A 22671-nucleotide genomic window follows, 5' to 3' on the forward strand; every position below is an offset into this window, starting at 1 on the left:
AGACAGACAGACAGACAGACAGACAGACAGACAGACAGACAGACAGACAGACAGACAGACAGACAGACAGACAGACAGACAGACAGACAGACAGACAGACAGACAGACAGACAGACAGACAGACAGACAGACAGACAGACAGACAGACAGACAGACAGACAGACAGACAGGCAGACAGACAGACAGACAGACACAAACAGACAGACTGACATGTTAGATGACAGGGCATATGGAAACTCTGAGCCACTATACGCTCCCCAGTAGGATACACAGGAGAGGCCTTGCACGCACACACAAGTACACATATACACACACACACACACGCACACACAAGTACACACACACATGTACACACACACAAGACCTGTTCGCTGTCCACGTCAGACTCAGTGTGCGTGCGCATTAAGTGGGCAAAAGGAACGTAATCCTGGTCAGAACAACGGCGCAGACTACAATATATTTACATTTGTTAGCCAGGCTAGCGATCTAAAAACAATCAATCCATGCCAAAGCTAGACGAGTAAAAGGTGAAAGACTCACACTCACAGCCATGCTGCTGATTTGGCTAAATGACATCCAGCCATTTTCGTTTGAAACTACTTTTAGTCAGGAGAGTGTCATGGTTTCTCCATAGAGCTCCATTAAACTTTTAGTCAGGGGAGTGTCATGGTTTCTCCATAGAGCTCCATTATACTTTTAGTCAGGGGAGTGTCATGGTTTCTCCATAGAGCTCCATTATACTTTTAGTCAGGGGAGTGTCATGGTTTCTCCATAGAGCTCCATTATACTTTTAGTCAGGGGAGTGTCATGGTTTCTCCATAGAGCCCTGTTATACTTTTAGTCAGGGGAGTGTCATGGTTTCTACATAGAGCCCCGTTATACTTTTAGTCAGGGGAGTGTCATGGTTTCTCCATAGAGCCCCATTATACTTTTAGTCAGGGGAGTGTCATGGTTTCTCCATAGAGCCCCGTTATACTTTTAGTCCCGCCCATCAGTGTGTAACGGTCGGTAATGTGGTACGGACCTCCATGAGCAGTATTTGGAATGGCGATTAGATAATTGGATTATTTCTTTTGCATTTACATCAGATACAAGGTAAGAACACTATATATAAATTTGATCGTTGATCTGATATTTATTTCTCCCCCGATCAACACTGTTTCTGTGTGTATATGTGTGGCTGTGTGCCGTCGGGTGCAGGAGTGGGGTGGGGGGGGGGGGGGGGGGTGGGGGGGCGCCGGTCTAAACCACATTGCATGCTTGCATGAGGAAGGATAATAATTATGATCTAGCGTTGATTTCAGGATGATTAGATAATCAGGCGAAAAATGACAACGTGTTTTGTGTATTCCACTAAAGGGCTATTATCGCGTCTTTTCCTGGGATTACTAGAAATCACCAAAACTATACTCGTAATCAAAACGGTATAAAACGGAAATGTACTGATGAAAAAACAATCCGTTTCATACATGTTGACTGGAAGCAACCCACTGATAATCGACGGGTGTATTAGACCCATAGCTAGAATTTAAGATATATTTTAAGCACTCGCAAATCTCGCAGTCCCCCCATTGATTAAAGCTGTGGCGTTCTAGCGCCATCTCGCGGATTAAGCTCCGGTGCTGAATGAGTTAACAATTGTGTGTATTGAGCCGTACTGTATTGTACCCATTCTGCAATCTGTTAGATAACATTTTCATTCATTCACTCGAACACGGTATGTTTGTATACAGCGAACAGATCTATACATACACACGCACACACACACACACACACACACACACACACACACACACACACACACACACACACACACACACACACACACACACACACACACACACACACACACACACACACACACACACACACACACACACACACACACACACACACACACATACACCCACACACACACACACACACACACACACACAGCCAGTCCATGAGCGGAGGCACACGCATGTCTCAGCCTTATATGGAGAGCACTAATGTCACTGGGGAACATTAACCCTTTCACTGCCATACGACAGCCGGTTAACCCTTTCACTGTGACAATACAGAAGGTTAATAGAATAGAATAGAATAGAATAGAAATACTTTTATTATCCTGTGGGAAATTTGACACTGCAAATCGCTCAACATTTAAACATTTAGACAGAACAGGTCACAAATAAGAATAATAAAACAAATCAAATCAAGTTGCCTAAGATAAGAGTAGAGTAAAATAGAATAAAAATGGAATAAAATATACAGTAAATAAATACAGTAAAAATATACTGAGGTCTACAGTAGGTGTAATATTGCACAGTGCTGTTTCAAACTAAGTCCAGGAAGATGGTAACTGTCACTCTGTGCTCAGTGATGCAGTGAGGCACAGTGATGCAGTGTATAGTCTGATGGCTGTTGGAATGAAGGACTTCCTGTGCTGTTCAGTGCTGCATTTAGGTAGTGTGAGCCTGGCACTGAACCTGCTCCTCCTGTCAGCCAAGTATGTGTGTAGTGGGTGGGAGGGGTTTTCCCTGATGGCCTGGAGCTTAGCAAGGCTCCTCCTCTCCGCCACCCTCGCTAGGGAGTCCAGCTCCACCCCAACCACACTACTGGCCTTCCTGACCAGCTTATCCAGCCTGTTTGTGTCCCCCGCTCTCAGTCCGCTGCCCCAGCAGGTCACAGCGTACAAGAAGGTGCCCGCCACCACCGACTCATAGAACATCCTCAACATCCTTGTACAGACGTTGAAGGATCTCAGCCTTCTGAGGAAGTAGAGTCGGCTCTGGCCCTTCTTGTACAGTGCCTCTGCCTGTTTTGACCCGTTCAGTTTGTTGTCGATGTGCACACCGAGGTATTTGTACACCTCAACCATGTCCACATCAACTCCCCTGATGGAAACGGGCGTCTCTCCGCGGATGCGGAGCTAATGATGCTAATGATGGAGCATCGCCGTCGGTTGTGTGATAGTAAAGGGTTAACCTTCTGTCGTGTGGCAGTGAAAGGGTTAACACATGAACAGTAATTGCCTGTGTAAACGAAAGCCTGTTGTTGGAATAATAGCGATGTAGGCCACTTACACTTAGCCTGGGTGATGGTGTCTCCGATGGTGGCCTTGATGTAGTGCTGGCTGTACTCCGGGAGGACCAGAGCGAGGCTGGAGACACACACACACACACACACACACACACACACACACACACACACACACACACACACACACACACACACACACACACACACACACACACACACACACACACACACACACACACACACACACACACACACACACACACACACACACACACACACACACACACACACACACACACACACACACACACACACCACACACACAGCAAATATTATGCACATGTAACAAGATAAACAAGATAAAAATAATGCATTCTTACTTTGTTACGTGGAGATTTTTCTTCCTGATATAAGTTTATATGATATATTTTTTTTTGGTCCACTTTTTCTCCTATTTTTCTCCCATCTCAATTTCGTGATTCCAATTCTCCCCTCCCCTGTCTTGAACGTTGCTAGACTATGCCTCCCACTGGTCGGCTGTAGTGAGGATAGAAGCCTTGCATCACGTGTCCTCTCCGGTACGAGGAGGCAGCCTGTCGCATCTTTTCACCAGACAGCTCGATCTCTCAGCGGCGAGGAGTAACACGTCGGAGGCTCACGCTGCCCCCGTTACTTCCTGATTCTGCTGTACAGGCGCACCAACCGACCTGTAGGAGTCGCTGTCCACAACGTCCAATCCCCACCCATCGACTTTCCACCCGCTGACTCTGCCAATTGTGTTAGTATGACGGCCGGCCAAGCCGGTAGCAACGCCGAGAGCTGGGCTCGAACCCAGCATCTCCTGCATTAGTGGCGAGCGCCTTGCCAACTGCGCCACTCAGCCGCCCACATAAGAAGCTTTTCTTAATAGAATGTTCAGTGGGTTCAAGTTCCGGCAGCGGTACCCCCGGCTCGGGCAGTCGTCCCTACGAACACAGTGTTCGCAGGCGGGAAGCCGGTGGGTTAGGAGTCTTGGTTGTTGCAGTAGTGACTCCTACTGGTCGTCAGGGAAGGACTCTCCCAGTGAAACTCTTAGCTGTCAGTGGCTGAAGTGGAGGGGGAGGCATGTCGTAGTCTACACCCTCCCCAGACTGACAGGTAGTCTACACCCTCCCCAGACTGACAGTAAGGTAGTCTACACCCTCCCCAGACTGACAGTAGGGTAGTCTACACCCTCCCTCCTCAGACTGACAGTGAGGTAGTCTACACGGTACCTCCCCAGACTGACAGGTATTCTACACCCTCCCCAGACTGACAGTAAGGTAGTCTACACCCTCCCCAGACTGACAGTAGGGTAGTCTACACCCTCCCTCCTCAGACTGACAGTGAGGTAGTCTACACCGTCCACAGACTGACAGCAGGGTAGTCTACACCCTCCTCAGACTGACAGTAGGGTAGTCTACACCCTCCACAGACTGACAGTAGGGTAGTCTACACCCTCCCCAGACAGTAGGGTAGTCTACACCCTCCCCAGACTGACAGGTAGTCTACACCCTCCCCAGACTGACAGTGAGGACTAGGAGGAGGTAATATGCAAGTCTTCTCGTTCGGATCATCTCCTGAGGTCGTCTGCCAGAGTGAGATGGTCCAGTCTGTCACATCATTTTTCAAAACATGGGGCGTGGCTGAGCTCTCGAGACACAGAACACGTTGGTGACCCAGACGTTACATGTCAGATGATCACACATCCTCCTCACAACAGAACCATAGGACTAAGGTTGAAAAGTGTCCTTTTAACACAATTCACAATTCATTAGTGTACAATGTAAAGAGTAGAGGTGATACCACACAACCCTGTTGGACTCCTGTATTACTGTGTTATGTATCTTACAAGTGTACTATTGATCTTTACATGCTGTGTCCTATTGGTTGAAGAATAATAAAAACCATCTAATCAGGGTAGTGTTCACACTCCTGCCCCACATCTTCTCTAAGAGCAGGTAGGGCTTCACAGTATTAAACGCTGAACTAAAATCAATGAATACAATTAGAGTGTATGCTTCTGTGTTCTCAAGGTGCTTGGAGATGAAGTGTGAAATGCTGAGGATGCTGTCTTCAGTGCTGCACTCATGCTTAGGCCTAAACCACATTCCTTCTTGAGCAAAGACACTACACATTTCTCAAAACATTTTACGGCAATCGAAGTCAAAGCTACAGGACGAAAATCCTTGTTCACTGTAGCACAGGGCTTCTTAGGCACTGGTGTTATGATTGACTTCTTCCACAAAGCTGTGACAGTGTGAGCGTCTAAGGACCATTGGAATAATATGGGACACATTGGGACACCATGCTGATGTCAGTTCCTCTGTGCAGCTTTTGAGCAAACAAGTTGGCAGTCCGTCTGGGCCTTCACCCTGCACACCACCCTGTTACACCACCCTGTACACCACCCTGTTACACCACCCTGTTACACCACCCTGTTACACCACCCTGTTACACCCTGTACACCACCCTGTTACACCACCCTGTTACACCCTGTACACCACCCTGTTACACCACCCTGTTACACCACCCTGTACACCACCATGTTACACCACCCTGTACCCTGTTACACCACCCTGTAACACCACCCTGTTACACCACTCTGTAACACCACCCTGTTACACCACTCTGTAACACCACCCTGTTACACCACCATGTAACACCACTCTGTTACACCACTCTGTTACACCACCCTGTTACACCACTCTGTTACACCAGCCTGTTACACCACCCTGTTACACCACCCTGTACACCACCCCGTAACACCACCCTGTTACACCACTCTGTTACACCACCCTGTTACACCACCCTGTTACACCACCCTGTACCCTGTTACGCCACCCTATTACACCACCCTGTTACACCACCCTGCACACCACCCTGTACACAACCCTGTTACACCACCCTGTTACACCACCCTGTTACAGGAATGAGCATTTTTTTTTTTTGGTCTTTTTCCCCCTCCATTTTCCTCCGATTTTCTCCCATCCCAATGTTAGCCGTATGCCAATTCCCAGTCCCTTCCTGGTCGCTGCGCACTTACCCCCCACAGTCAGATCATCTGGGAGAGTGGAGGCTACCACGTGCTTCCTCCGACACACGTCCAGCCAATCACCGCTTCTTTTCACCTGGCAGCGCGGATTCTCATCGAGAGGGCGTAGCGTGTGGGAGGACCACACTATCCCCCTCGAGTCCTATCCGCGCTTAGCAGGCGCCCCGACCGAACTGTAGGAGTCGCTGTTTACAACGACCCGGACCCACCCCGCCAGCTTCTCCCACCCTCTAATACAGCCAATTGTATTAGTGCAGACGGCCAGCCAAGCTGGTGACAACCCCGGAGCTGTGAGCTGGATTCGAACAGGCGAATCCAGCTCACAGCTCCAGGGCTGGTGACGAACGCAATCTCCGCTCGGCCACCTAACCGCCAGGAATGAGCATTTTGTTCCTTTCCTGTTTATCAGTAATTCTGACCTGGATCCTGCGTGTGGGTTAATGGGAACATTTAGTTTCACCAAAGGATTTTATTGGTTTTGTTAAAATTCCAACTTTTAAAAGCCAGATTGCTAACACTCAATGATGGGATGTTGCAGAGAATGCAATGTATTAATAGTCCATTAATCTTCCTAGAGCTGCAGCGAAGACTGGAGACTCGAGAGCAGCCAGAAGATACATCACCCGTGAGAGGGCAGAGGTCACACTAACATGCATCACCCGTGAGAGGGCAGAGGTCACACTAACATGCATCACCCGTGAGAGGGCAGAGGTCACACTAACATGCATCACCCATGAGAGGGCAGAGGTCACACTAACATGCATCACCCGTGAGAGGGCAGAGGTCACACTAACATGCATCACCCGTGAGAGGGCAGAGGTCACACATGCATCACCCGTGAGAGGGCAGAGGTCACACTAACATGCATCACCCGTGAGAGGGCAGAGGTCACACTAACATGCATCACCCATGAGAGGGCAGAGGTCACACTAACATGCATCACCCGTGAGAGGGCAGAGGTCACACATGCATCACCCCGTGAGAGGGCAGAGGTCACACTAACATGCATCACCCGTGAGAGGGCAGAGGTCACACTAACATGCATCACCCATGAGAGGGCAGAGGTCACACTAACATGCATCACCCGTGAGAGGGCAGAGGTCACACTAACATGCATCACCCGTGAGAGGGCAGAGGTCACACTAACATGCATCACCCGTGAGAGGGCAGAGGTCACACATGCATCACCCGTGAGAGGGCAGAGGTCACACTAACATGCATCACCCGTGAGAGGGCAGAGGTCACACTAACATGCATCACCCGTGAGAGGGCAGAGGTCACACTAACATGCATCACCCATGAGAGGGCAGAGGTCACACTAACATGCATCACCTGTGAGAGGGCAGAGGTCACACTAACATGCATCACCCGTGAGAGGGCAGAGGTCACACTAACATGCATCACCCGTGAGAGGGCAGAGGTCACACTAACATGCATCACCCGTGAGAGGGCAGAGGTCACACTAACATGCATCACCCATGAGAGGGCAGAGGTCACACTAACATGCATCACCTGTGAGAGGTCTATTGTCACACTCACAAGGGACCTTTTGTGAATCAAACCTCTGGGTAAAAGTCATTCAGCTCGTTTTGATTTTGATTGTTGATATTTTTTGTTTCTTTGCAGGGTTCATATTGTGTCCCAAAGATTTTTAGGGTTTGAAGTTCTGCCCTTATTTCTAAGACAACAACGTCCTTCTTGGCTCCAGACTGTTGATGCAGAACTTCATGTAATGGGTTATGGTAACAGTATAAACTCTAGTGCATGAAATATAGACCAATTATTATTAATGAGACGTTGAGCTGTATGTGTGTGTCATTGGAATTTCCCCAAGGGGATTAATAAAGTAATATCTCATCTCATCTCAATATGTGCACATAAAACATGAAATATAGACCAATATGTGCACATAAAACATGAAATATAGACCAATATGTGGTGTGCACATAAAACATGAAATATAGACCAATATGTGCACATAAAACACCCGCTTAGTGCCTCGATTGAATCATCTGTCCGCACATTAACACATTAACAGTCTTATTTATCCAAGAGAGTGTTATTTCGGGTGTTGCATATTGTTCAAAACCTGGCAACGTGGTCTCTGGCTTGCAGGGGTTAAAATCGCCTACAAAGAAAACAGGTACACCAGGTGTGCACTGCAGCTGTTCATGTGTGCAGCTCTACCTGTGTTGCCACTAGGGGGAGGGGGAGTATGACATTGCCAAACCCTCTTGTTAGGTACAGTAGTGGGGTACAGTACAGTAGTGGGGTACAGTACAGTAGTGGAGTACAGTACAGTAGTGGGGTACAGTACAGTAGTGGGGTACAGTACAGTAGTGGGGCAGTAGTGGGGTGCAGTACAGTAGTGGGGTACAGTACAGCAGTGGGGTACAGTGCAGTAGTGGGGTACAGTACAGTAGTGGGGTACAGTACAGCAGTGGGGTACAGTACAGTAGTGGGGTACAGTACAGTAGTGGGGTACAGTACAGCAGTGGGGTACAGTACAGCAGTGGGGTACAGTACAGTAGTGGGGTACAGTACAGTAGTGGGGTACAGTACAGCAGTGGGGTACAGTACAGCAGTGGGGTACAGTACAGTAGTGGGGTACAGTACAGTAGTGGGGTACAGTACAGTAGTGGGGTACAGTACAGTAGTGGGGTCACACACACACCGCCTCCATTCCACTGGTCGGACCCGTTGGAGCGTTCAGCTCACACAAGCAAGTAACCAGGACTCCTGGGCGAAGCCAGGTATCCATAAACACCATACGGTTAAATTATGGCAAAGCTTGCCAGTTGTTGACAGACAATACAGTCATAAACACAAAGCACTTTTAGGAACATAATTGCCGAAGAATCATTCTTGATGGAAGGATATATTTCTTCAGATAAGAATTTCCTTTTCTTGAATAGTTTCTCAAGTGAAGAATGATCTGGCTACTTAACCTACTTTTTTTTTATGAAGAATATTTGTATGAAGATTTTTTCTTTCTTCATACAAGAGGTTTTTCCCTTATCTTAAGAACAGCATTTTCTGTAGTGTACAGTATTTCTGTGGTATATATATATTGTGTATGAGAACAACACAGGAATATGAGTTTACTAGTTAATCTTTGTATGGGTCTTATCCAGATCAGCACAGTATACATTGTGCCAAGAGATTGTCCTGAACCTTTGACATTACAACGATAAGGTCTGTTACAATCCTAACTACTGGTGAGAGCTAAAGAGGTACTGAGCAATCCTTCCTCCCATGTGGATCAGTGTTGTGCTGTGTGCCTGGAGTTTGTCAAAATCTGGACTTGGCAATGAATAGTTACATCTACTATTGCCCATACAAATGTTGTGTCATTTCCTCAAGCATATAACCAGATCATTCGGTTCAAAACATCCCACCTCAACAACGTCCATCTTTCAGGACTTTGCTCGGCACACAAAGTACCACGGAGACTTTAGATTAAAGAAATTAAGAAACACTAGAATTTGACTCAGGGGGTTTTTTGTTCCGACAACACCGGTAATATTGAGATGAAAAGGAACTGAAGTTTTACCTGTAGTCCGATCCCTGCACCGGCCCGAAGGTATACGTTCTTTTACCACTGTCGATGTAGCGCTGTGAAGCCAAACACACACGACGTCTTGGTCAAGGTATCATACACAAACAGACACAACAAGTTTCGTCATCATCATCTTCGTCATCATTACAATGGCCAGTACAGAGAGACTCAGAAGGATCTTCTATCCCCAGGCCATCAGGATGCTCAATGACTCTATGTAACGCCATCAACCCATCCATCTACACTCTGAACACACATCCACATGCACACACACACTCACTTTAAACAAACACTCACCTTAACACTCACTTTAGACACTTTAACACTACATTATATGTATCTATTTATGAAAGAGATTTGCACTACATTCATACCTCATTTGCATTTGCACTAGGGATGTCCGATATTATCGGCCTACCGATATTATCGGCCGATATCGGCATTAAAATGTGATATCGGAAAATATCGGTATCGGTTTTCAATTCTTATTTTGTTTTTACATTTCTATAGAAATGATGTCCGATATTATCGGCCTACCGATATTATCGGCCGATATCGGCATTAAAATGTGATATCGGTTGATATCGGTATCGGTAAAAAAGCCAATATCGAGCATCCCTAATTTGCACCTTGCCTTAAAGTTTTTGTACCTCATTGTCTGCATCTGTACCGCATTGTACTTAGATTGTACTTTAGTTTGTATATTGTATTGTATATTGTATATTGTATAGTGTTATTCCTCTTTTACTTACTTTTTTACTGTATGAAGCACATTCTCAGGGGCTCATACAGAACCAAGCATTTCACTGTACCTTATATGTGACAAATAAAAACAAACTTGAACTTGAACTTAAAATTACCTCATCTTGGGATTTCAAAAGTGTAGGTATTGTCTCGTGTCCTTTCAGTCCATCAATCATCTGTCTTCTTATCTGTGAGCCGGAAGAAACAAACCAGAGTAATCTTTCCATTATGTAACAACATCACAGATGCACTTGAAGTGGGATCCAAACACCTCGTCTATGGTAAAAAAAATTATAATAATTACGGACATTAACACTTTAAGTGCCGAAAACGTGTTTAGGTGTCCTTCCCCGCCATGCTCAAGTTGCCGAGGACGCCGTAACTCGTCTTTAATATCAATATTTCAAAAATCTGTGATCGGAATCATATTTTCCATCCGCAGCCTTCACACACAGTTCTGAGCTCCTCTCAAACCTCTAGCGGTTCAAGAGCGCCATCTGGTGGCCGATCGGCGCAATCGCCAAAGAGGAAGTTACTAGGACGATGTGCTATTCACCCATATTACTTCCGGGCACTCTCTATAGGTCCCGGGACTCGATCTCGACACAATACATAGCGATCCGTTGCCAATAACTCGATAAACAACATGATTTGGACGTATATACTATTATACAACCTGGAAATAGATCGCGTATTTCTACATCCCATAATAGGAATATTTCAGTTCCACGCTCATCGTCCAACGGCGCGAGGAAGATACGGTAAGATTCAGCGTTATTTTTGAACGTGTTCGATATAAACTGCTCTGATGATCATATCACCCACACTAGATGAATGATATACCGCTGCCCACGGAATTATAAACGATCCCCCGCCCATCCGGTCATCATCTGATTATACGTAGAAACTTCTAGAAGTACGTCCAATTGAAATTTTTTATCTCGCACAGATTCCTACCAAACTGTATTTCATCATCAATATAATGCATTTGGGGCTATAAATCACGTTCTGGAGAAAGCTGCAGAAAGAGATGAAAACATACTTATACTTTAGACCATATTTTACTATGAATATGTGAATGAAAAAGTTTAACGTTGCTACACAATGCACAATACATATAGGACCTTGAATGGGCCCTAATAATGGCAATTTAGCAATAGAATTAAAAAAGTTATAGCCCTGCAAAGAAGGGGAACTTTTCCATAGACAAATAGAGCTGGCAAGGGATGGTATATCATGAATTTAGCCTTAGGCAATCAAAGTGTTTACTCATTTTGAAGCATATATTTTTACTGTACAAACGTTGAACTCTGTTGCCTATACTCAATTTATAACTACCTACTGCTTTCACTGTTTTACATTTACATATTATAGTTTACAGTATATATATATATATTTATTATTTGTTATAATAAAATACAGAATACTTTATGATGAAATGCTTATCGTAAAGCATTTCATCATATATACCCATATCTGTCTGAATATACCTGCGTATCATTATTCTATATACCTACTTATACACTGCATATAACTCTATATGATAGCATGTACAATAATGCTGTATATACCGTATATATAGATATTTATTCTTACCGTATATATATCTATCTGTTTGTACATACCTGCATATAATCCTTTTTACATGTAGATTCTATATCTATATCTGTACATATCCCTTAACTACTCTTACTAGTTATGCTGCTGGCCAATATGACTTACTACCATAGTGTCTTTATACCTGTATCACTGTACATATTACTACTACTCTGTACATACAGTACATCTAATTAGCACTATACTCAGTAGTCAGTAGTACATATAGTATATATTTTATACCCAGTTCAATCTCCTGTACATTGTATATTACTATTGGACTTTACTGTTACAGTTGCACTCTGGTTGGATGCCAAACTCCTTTTTGTTGTACTGTACTCGTGCTGTATAATGACAAAACATTTGAATCACTAGACTACACTAGATCTCGTCATCATTTTCACCAAACATGTTGTTAATAATCCTAACCCTAACTTTAACCTCAGTAGAGAGACCCTAACCTATAAGGGTTGTAATACGTTTTTGAAGTTTCCCCCCGACTCGGCTGGTTTCCTGAGCGACCTCTGAGCGACCTCTGACTGACCTCCACTTTGATCTCGTCCTCCAGCTCGGCGTCCAGGAAGTCCAGCGTGACGGGCTCCTGGAACTTGGGATTCTGCAGTGAACAGGAGCAGAAGGACACGACTCACTGACTATAGGGCAAATAACAGGTGACTGTAACCGACTAGCAGATGATTATCATTATTAAATGACAATTACATATGACAAGTCATTATTTTAGTGATTGTAATAATAATAATAATAATAATAATAATAATAATAATAATAATAATAATAATAATAATAATAATAAATAATAATAGTATTTTTCCACTTCACGGATACAGTTAAGCGTCTCTGTTGAGATCGCCGGCTTCAATTCATCACTTACCATTGAAATTACACAATTCTTAATTTCCACCTTGTTTTAAGCTCCAGTGGCACAAGTAATACACATCTGCAATCTCTTTTGTTTCCACGGTAACGTTATAAGAATAATAACACAGCGCTATCTCTAAGATCTAGCAGAATCATGGCCATGTGGGTGTTTTAACTCATAGGCCTTCCTGCACAAGCCCATATGGTAGATATACCCTTTGAATCTTATTAGGGAAGACAGGCAAATTAAACAAACATGGGCTAGAATGATACACCGTTATACACCAATGGATAAATATGATTTTACTGTTAACATGTGACAGTCCATTTTTTTCTTCTCAGAAACCTAGCAAGCCCAGACGTTATTGACAAGAATAATAGACTAAGTTGTGCAATTCTACGCCATGTGAAGTCGCTAAGCGTCAACTCGCTGACAGTTATATGATGTTATGTTACACTTGGCTACACACGACTGGACTCTGGCAGGCTGCTAAGTCTCGCAACTTGTTGACAGACTGTGTTTTGCTAGCTAAATGAGGCAACAAGCCATACTGTGATTTTAGGCTATAGCGAAGTGACCAGCAAACACGGGACAGTGAGAATATACCAAATGCATGAACTGCGTCTGGATAATGGAGGCCGTAGGCCATGGTTTCATGTCTCCCAGATTTACTGGGTGGACCCAGACTGGAGACATATCACAAACAGGCTACTACTGGACCATTGTGGGTCCTGACCCATGCGTTGTGGGGGCCCAGAAAGCAGGCTTTAAGTTATATGGTCGTACTGGCGAATCGCGTCTCGCTCTTTCGCCATATCGAGATATACCTCATCTCCAGTACCTACTGTACTTCATTAACGAAAACAAAGCACCCATGCACTTGACCAGGCCCCGCCCCAGTGTCCCCCTATAAGGCACCAGGCGTGGTCACACTCGCCCTTCCTCTTTTTTCGTTTTCCATCATGGACGTGCTTTGCAGCTGTTATGAAATGCAGAGAGAAATTGAACAATGTTGGGTTTTCGCCAGAGATTTGCCAAGCCCGGGTCTGTCCTGGGGTTTCCTCGTCTTTTGACAGCAGATCGAGGGACGTCGCGCGATGTTTAGCTATCGGGCTAACTCGTGCTCAGGTAGGCTCTGTGCCATCAGGCATTAATGTTGGCGTTAGTAATACTGCTTGTTGTCCTGTGAGACAACCGAGTTGTGTATTGGCGCAAGGGGCAGGATATCTGGGTAAACGTAACTCTGAGTTGGACGTTTTCCCGGCTATCCTGGAGCGCGCTGCTAATGCTAATGCTGTAATGCTGGGTCACTGTTCCACTGTTCCCCGCTGTGGGATGTCACCGCTTTTCCCTCCTCTTAACCGGTTCATTGATGAAGGTCAGTCGGTAGCTAATGTGGGGGGTTTTGCTGAGACTTATTTGCCCTTTTTACGGGTAAATGGGCTGACAACGGGGCGCAAGGCAGGTGTGCCTTGGCTTGAGAGCCAGGTAGCATCGATCCTTTGCCCTGGCGGGGTTGAACGGTGTCCCACCCGGAAGCCGAGGTGGCAGTATGGACTGATGATGTTTATACCGCCATAGGATGGAATTTAGCTGCGGCCAGTGTCGTGGCTCAATGTCCACATTGGCGTCGGGTAGTGGGGCTGCAGGGCCAGCCGACGCTGAAAACATTGTGCATGTTTTTGGGGTTATAAAAATCTTGAATCAGTCGCAAGCTATAACCGCAGGGAGGATCAGGATGCTATCAACACTTATTAATAGGCATCTCTGGTTGGAGCAGTCTTCCCTTGGGGAGGAGGAAAGGTTTCTTCTCCTTAAGGCTCCTCTTTCCGCGGAAGGACTTTTTTGTCGTTCTGCGGGAACGCGGGCGGTATTTGACCTGGGCCCCACACCGCCTCACGCCATGCAGCCTTCGCCAGGTCGGGTATCACGTTAGTGCCTCCCACTCCGGAGAGCCTGGGAGTGGTCTGGCAGGCGCGCATGATTTGGGTGGTAGTAATATCACTGCAGGGCTACGGTGTGTAGGACCCATGGGGTCCTCACACCTTGCATGTCCAGCTGCAGAACAGCCCCTCAGCGGTCCATGCTGGAGGGGTGTTCAGTGGGGGAGCTCTTGTCACCTGGTATGATGTCAGCTTCTCCTGTATCAAACCGGCCCTTTCTGTCGGGGCCCCGCCTTGGGTGCGATTGCCTCGTGGGTTGTATCAGGGACCGATGTCCCGACTCCACGAAATGCCCTGCCCGCACGGTTAGCGGGTCCAGAGTTGGCTACGCACAGCGGGTGGGACCGGGCCGCCTATCTACAGTTCCTTGCGGGCCAGCGCCAAATGGCGGCGGGTGCGCTTTGGGAGTATCATCACATATGGCTACAGCAGTGCCATATGTCGAAGTGGATGGAGAGAACGTTGAGGCGGGGGCTTGTCTTGCAATTCGCACAACCCCACCCTCTGTTTTAAGGTTTGGTGCAGACCCTGTTGTCAGGGTCGGCAGCAGTGACAGCTCTGGCTGACGAGATCCAATCTCTGTTGGCGAAGCAAGCCGTAGTCGTGGTCCCACGGGAGGACGCGATGTCGGGCGTCTACTCCCGTTTTTTTCTGGTGCCCAAAAAAACGGGAGGTGTCAGACCTATACTGGATCTGTCCGCGTTCAATTGTCTGATTGTGGCGAGACGGTTCAGAATGTTGACCGTCAAACACCTGTTAAACACTGTCAGGGTGGGAGACTGGTTCACCTCCATAGACCTGAAGGATGCGTATTTTCACATCCCGATTTTCCCTCCTCACAGGAAATACCTACGGTTCCTGTTTCAGGGCGTGGCGTACGAATACCAGAGGTTGCCGTTCGGCTACTCTCTGGCCCCCCGCACATTCACCAAGTGCGTAGCGACCGCGCTGGAGCCTATATGTCGTCAGGGGATACGAATTATTTTCTATCTCGACGACATTCTGCTCCTCAGCCGGTCGAAGGAGGTCGCCAGGTCTGATACCAGGTTGGTGGTGGAATTCCTCACGAAGCTGGGTTTTGCTGTGAACTGGAAGAAGAGTACGCCTCTTCCCAGTCAACAGGTGGAGTACTTGGGCTTGGTTTTAAGCTCAAGGCCCATGAGGGCAACCCTCTCGGAGCAGCGGCGAGTGTCTATCCTCGACGCGCTCAGGGGTCTCCGTCCTGGGGACGGTTACGGCGCTGTATGTGATGCGCCTGCTCGGTATGATGGCATCTGCTCACTCTGTGGTCCCTCTTGGCCTCCTCTTCATGAGGAGGATACAGAGGTGGTTTTCCAGTATGAAAATAGACCCGGTGAGAGACAAGTGGAAACGTTTGAAGGTTCCCTTGTCGATACGGGGGGATCTCGCCTACTGGAGGAGGCCTGGTACCCTCACCAGCGGGATCCCCATGGGTGGCAGGCGGTCACACGTCACGGTCTTCACCGACGCCTCCCTCACGGGATGGGGGGGGACGTGTCGGACCAACGCAGTGGGGGGCAGCTGGACGGTCCATGCTGCCCGGTCTGCCATGCACATCAATGTGTTGGAATTGAAGGCGGCCCTCCTGGTCCTCAAACGGCTCGGCCACTTTGTGGTGGGCGAGCACGTGTTGGTCAGGACGGTCAGCATGACGGCAGCGGCGTATATCAACAGACAGGGTGGAGTACGCTTCATCCGTCTGCACCGGGCGGCGTTCGAGCACTGGCTGTGGGCGTCTCGCAATCTGCGCAGCCTGAGGGCGCTCCACATCCCTGGCAGGGAGAATGTGGGCGCAGATGTGATGTCGCGGGGCGGTCCTCGTCCCGACGAGTGGGGACTACATCCAGACATAGTCAGACAGGTCTGGGACCGCTTCGGGGAAGCCTCGGTGGATCTGTTTGCGAGCAGACAGTCTCACCAGTGCCCCTTGTGGTTCTCGGTCAGTCGGGGGGACGATCCTCCCTTGGGGGTGGATGCCTTCTCGATGTATCCATGGCCGCCCGGGATTCTGTACGCTTTTCCCCCCATACATCTGATACGTCAGTTGTTGGAGCGGGTACGTCGGGAGCGCAGGATCTTGATCAGGATCTTTGTGCTCTCTCGGTGCGGCCTGAGTGCTTGTCTATTCGTGTCAATAGCGGTGCGACTCTGAGGCCTAATCCAGTCTTCGTGCCAAAAAATATCCGGAGCTCTTTTCGCTCCAGGGATATTGTGGTTCAGGCGTTTCATCCGCCTCCTCACGCTGGTGAGTTAGAGGTGAGCCTTCACCTGTCGTGTCCGGTCCGGGCTTTGGGGGTTTACCTCAGCCGGACTCAGGACCTCAGGGCTACCGATCAGCTCTTTGTTTGTTACGGTGGCTCTCGCGCTGGTAAGGCACTGTCAAAACAGCGCCTGTCACATTGGTTGTGCGAGGGCATTGCCCTTTGCTACACGTTGACTGGGCTGGCCTGTGCTGTGCGTTTTTAGGGGTCTCTAGTTCCCTCTTTTTCGCACTTGGGTGGAGTTGACTGCCGCCCCCTCTTCACTAGGAAGGGGGGGTGACGGGACTCCCCTCCCCCCTGGTGGTAGGGCTTGCGGGTCCTCAGGGGGTACATTTGTCGGGCCTCGCGTCTGCTCTGTCCCAATATCTCGATATGGCGAAAGAGCGAGACGCGATTCGCCAGTACGACCATATAACGATAGATTATGTATATAACCTAGTTATATGAGTACTGGCTGAGCGTCTCGCTCTTAGCGCGCCCTGAAGTCCCTTGAGGGGGTTTTTCTTGATGGAAAACTTTTCCCGAGGAAGGGCGAGTGTGACCACGCCTGGTGCCTTATAGGGGGACACTGGGGCGGGGCCTGGTCAAGTGCATGGGTGCTTTGTTTTCGTTAATGAAGTACAGTAGGTACTGGAGATGCGGTATATCTCGATATGGCGAAAGAGCGAGACGCTCAGCCAGTACTCATATAACTAGGTTATATACATAACCTATCGTTATAAAGTGATGGACAGAAGTAGAAAATAACAACATGATACAGTATCTTTTGTAGGTACTTAGGCCTATTTTCATTGTGGGGAACTTATATATTTCAACCAGTACATTTAAAAGAAAATATCATACTTTTTACTCCACATTTTCTGAACCCTGTTGTTACTAGTTATTTTGACTAGTTATTTTTTTCATTTCAGAGCCAGACTATCAAGCACTTCAACATAACCTTTTAGAGGTTAAACACAAGAATGGCATTATTTTCTCAAGTAGAATTTTGACTAAGGTATTTAACTTTTACAAGAATAACTTTCCACAAGGCCTGTATTTACCAAGCATCTTCACTTCCCAAAGGTCAGTGAAGTCCACGATCACTACACCAGAGGGAGCTCCACAAATCATGTTAAACCCAGATTCGGCTCAAACAAGAGACTACACACGTTTCGCAATGATGCCACATCAATGTGGAACACCCTACCCACACAGCTGTAAAAGAACGTGAATCACTACCCACTTTTAAAACCACTCTCACACCTACGGGTGGCTGCAATTCGAAACTGCACCCCCCCCCCCCCCCCACCCCACCCACCCACCCGACCCCCCTCTAATGTACAGTTTCATTCCCCTAGAATGTATATATGTTTTTTTTAAGTTTTAATGTCTTAAACAGTACTGTATTATTTGTATATCTTGTATGTCATAAATGTCTGGATGTAACAGTACTGTATATTTGTATGTTGTGTATGTCATAAATGTCATGATGCATTGAAAGTCTTTTCTCTGGTCTGCATCCGCTTAACAATTGTGTGTATTGAGCTGTACTGTATTGTACCCATTCTGCAATCTGTTAATAAAGTTTTCATTCAATCAATCAATCAATCAATCAATCAATCAATCAATCAATCAATCAATCAATCAATCAATCAATCAATCAATCAATCAATCAATCTCAAAAGAAGGAGTGCTGATCCGAGCCCAGGCTGGCTCATAAGTCACAGTGAGGTGTAATATGGCCATGTTGACCCGACTGACTCCAGATCAGTACTCCTACTATCAGTGTCATATAAGGGCCCAGCTTGTTTGTACTTTAACCTAATAGAGGACTTGTGTATTTCTCCCAACACACCTTGGGCTGCAGGTTGGGGTGGAGCAGCACGTAGCCGTTGGGGTCGATGGCGAAGTAGTAGCCGTTTGGTCCAAACTAGGCGGGATGAGGATCACAACAGCAGTGCAGGACATCAGTGAGAAGAGCATCGTCAGAGAAATATCACATCCGTATAAATATATCATTACGGCCATTTCTGTGCATGCTTTCAATATGCTGGTTTGTGTGTGTGTGCGCGCACACCTACACGTTTAACCCTTTCACTATCAGAAGGTTAACCCTTTTACTACCACACTAGAGAAGGTTAACCCTTTACTTTACGGTTACGTCTGTAGTGTGGTAGTAAAGGGTTAACCTTCTGTCGTGTGGTAGTGAAAGGGTTAACCCTTTGTCGTGTGACAGTGAAAGGGTTAACCTTCTGTCGTGTGGCAGTGAAAGGGTTAACCTTCTATATTGTCGCTGTGAAAGGGTTAACCATTTGGTAGTGTGATAGTGAAAGGGTTAAACTGTGTGTGTGTGTGTGTGTGAGTGTGTGTGTGTGTGTGTGTGTGTGTGTGTGTGTGTGTGTGTGTGTGTGTGTGTGTGTGTGTGTGTGTGTGTGTGTGTGTGTGTGTGTGTGTGTGTGTGTGTGTCTCTGCTCTCACAGTGAAACGAGGAGTCATCCTCTTGATGTCGTCCAGGGACACGTCGATGGCCATCACCCCCAGGATCAGCTGGTTTTGTGGCCCCTGACAGAGAAGGTGGGGGAGAAGAACAGCTAAGTTCAGGAGGACAACCTTCAACCCCCTCGTCCTGCTCTCCTTCTGAGGAACCTTCAACCCCCTCGTCCTGCTCTCCTTCTGAGGAACCTTCAACCCCCTCGTCCTGCTCTCCTTCTGAGGAACCTTCAACCCCCTCGTCCTGCTCTCCTTCTGAGGAACCTTCTCTCCTCCTGAGGAACCTTCAAACCCCTCGTCCTCCTCTCCTTCTGAGGAACCTTCAAACCCCTCGTCCTGCTCTCCTTCTGAGGAACCTTCTCTCCTCCTGAGGAACCTTCAAACCCCTCATCCTCCTCTCCTTCTGAGGAACCTTCAAACCCCTCGTCCTCCTCTCCTTCTGAGGAACCTTCAACCCCCTCGTCCTGCTCTCCTTCTGAGGAACCTTCAACCCCCTCGTCCTGCTCTCCTTCTTAGGAACCTTCAAACCCCTCGTCCTCCTCTCCTTCTGAGGAACCTTCAAACCCCTCGTCCTCCTCTCCTTCTGAGGAACCTTCAAACCCCTCGTCCTGCTCTCCTTCTGAGGAACCTTCAACCCCCTCGTCCTGCTCTCCTTCTGAGGAACCTTCAAACCCCTCGTCCTGCTCTCCTTCTGAGGAACCTTCTCTCCTCCTGAGGAACCTTCAAACCCCTCGTCCTCCTCTCCTTCTGAGGAACCTTCAACCCCCTCGTCCTGCTCTCCTTCTGAGGAACCTTCAACCCCCTCGTCCTGCTCTCCTTCTGAGGAACCTTCAAACCCCTCGTCCTGCTCTCCTTCTGAGGAACCTTCTCTCCTCCTGAGGAACCTTCAAACCCCTCGTCCTCCTCTCCTTCTGAGGAACCTTCAAACCCCTCGTCCTGCTCTCCTTCTGAGGAACCTTCAAACCCCTCGTCCTCCTCTCCTTCTGAGGAACCTTCAAACCCCTCGTCCTGCTCTCCTTCTGAGGAACCTTCAAACCCCTCGTCCTGCTCTCCTTCTGAGGAACCTTCTCTCCTCCTGAGGAACCTTCAAACCCCTCGTCCTCCTCTCCTTCTGAGGAACCTTCAAACCCCTCGTCCTCCTCTCCTTCTGAGGAACCTTCAACCCCCTCGTCCTGCTCTCCTTCTGAGGAACCTTCAACCCCCTCGTCCTGCTCTCCTTCTTAGGAACCTTCAAACCCCTCGTCCTCCTCTCCTTCTGAGGAACCTTCAAACCCCTCGTCCTCCTCTCCTTCTGAGGAACCTTCAACCCCCTCGTCCTGCTCTCCTTCTGAGGAACCTTCAACCCCCTCGTCCTGCTCTCCTTCTGAGGAACCTTCAAACCCCTCGTCCTGCTCTCCTTCTGAGGAACCTTCTCTCCTCCTGAGGAACCTTCAAACCCCTCGTCCTCCTCTCCTTCTGAGGAACCTTCAACCCCCTCGTCCTCCTCTCCTTCTGAGGAACCTTCAAACCCCTCGTCCTGCTCTCCTTCTGAGGAACCTTCTCTCCTCCTGAGGAACCTTCAAACCCCTCGTCCTCCTCTCCTTCTGAGGAACCTTCAAACCCCTCGTCCTGCTCTCCTTCTGAGGAACCTTCAAACCCCTCGTCCTCCTCTCCTTCTGAGGAACCTTCAAACCCCTCGTCCTGCTCTCCTTCTGAGGAACCTTCAAACCCCTCGTCCTGCTCTCCTTCTGAGGAACCTTCTCTCCTCCTGAGGAACCTTCAAACCCCTCGTCCTCCTCTCCTTCTGAGGAACCTTCAAACCCCTCGTCCTCCTCTCCTTCTGAGGAACCTTCAACCCCCTCGTCCTGCTCTCCTTCTGAGAAACCTTCAACCCCCTCGTCCTGCTCTCCTTCTTAGGAACCTTCAAACCCCTCGTCATCCTCTCCTTCTGAGGAACCTTCAAACCCCTCGTCCTCCTCTCCTTTTGAGGAACCTTCAACCCCCTCGTCCTGCTCTCCTTCTGAGGAACCTTCAACCCCCTCGTCCTGCTCTCCTTCTGAGGAACCTTCAAACCCCTCGTCCTGCTCTCCTTCTGAGGAACCTTCTCTCCTCCTGAGGAACCTTCAAACCCCTCGTCCTCCTCTCCTTCTGAGGAACCTTCAACCCCCTCGTCCTCCTCTCCTTCTGAGGAACCTTCAAACCCCTCGTCCTCCACTCCTTCTGAGGAACCGGTTTTTCTCGAGGGTTGTGTTTTTCTTTCCAGACGACTCAAGTCCCTGTTGTGCCTTTTGAGCAATGAATCAAAAGGAAATGGGGTACAGTTCTACAAATCTGGACAATGTCTTCCCCCAGAGACACTACCGTGACTCACTATAGAGGCTACCGTGACTCCCTATAGAGGCTACCGTGACTCCCTATAGAGGCTACCGTGACTCACTATAGATGCTACCGTGACTCACTATAGATGCTACCGTGACTCACTATAGAGGCTCTATAGAGGCTACCGTGACTCCCTATAGAGGCTACCGTGACTCCCTATAGAGGCTACCGTGACTCACTATAGATGCTACCGTGACTCACTATAGAGGCTACCGTGACTCACTATAGATGCTACCGTGACTCACTATAGGCTACCGTGACTCACTATAGAGGCTACCGTGACTCACTATAGAGGCTACCGTGACTCACTATAGATGCTACCGTGACTCACTATAGAGGCTACCGTGACTCACTATAGAGGCTACCGTGACTCACTATAGAGGCTACCGTGACTCACTATAGAGGCGGCTGCCGTGACTCACTATAGAGGCTACCGTGACTCACTATAGAGGCTACCGTGACTCACTATAGAGGCTACCGTGACTCACTATAGAGGCTACCGTGACTCCCTATCAGGGGTGTAAAGTACTTGAGTAATTGTACTTCGTTACAATACTTAAGTACTTTTTTGGGGGATTTGTACTTTACTTAAGTATTATTAGGTTTGTATACTTGTACTTTTACTCAATTAACATTTCAGAGAAAAAAAACATAATTTTTACTCCTTACATTTAAAATGCAGACCTACAAAGTACAAAGTACAAATCTTGCAGGTCCAACTATTTTAATTAGTATATTTG

General features: G+C 47.7%; 1 protein-coding gene across 1 annotated transcript in view; it reads right to left on the reverse strand.

Moving 5' to 3' along the window:
- LOC311241382 (voltage-dependent calcium channel subunit alpha-2/delta-1-like) overlaps nucleotides 1–22671 on the reverse strand; it is a 334844-nt gene that overhangs the window by 74337 nt on the left and 237836 nt on the right. The window contains 6 exon segments of the mRNA XM_084330186.1: nucleotides 3069–3145; nucleotides 9651–9712; nucleotides 10517–10588; nucleotides 12541–12612; nucleotides 18939–19013; nucleotides 19562–19645. Of these exon segments, the coding sequence (XP_084186312.1) occupies nucleotides 3069–3145; nucleotides 9651–9712; nucleotides 10517–10588; nucleotides 12541–12612; nucleotides 18939–19013; nucleotides 19562–19645 (442 nt within the window).

This window comes from Notolepis coatsorum (assembly GCF_963971535.1).
Source record: "Notolepis coatsorum genome assembly, chromosome: 15".
NCBI lineage: Eukaryota > Metazoa > Chordata > Actinopteri > Aulopiformes > Paralepididae > Notolepis > Notolepis coatsorum.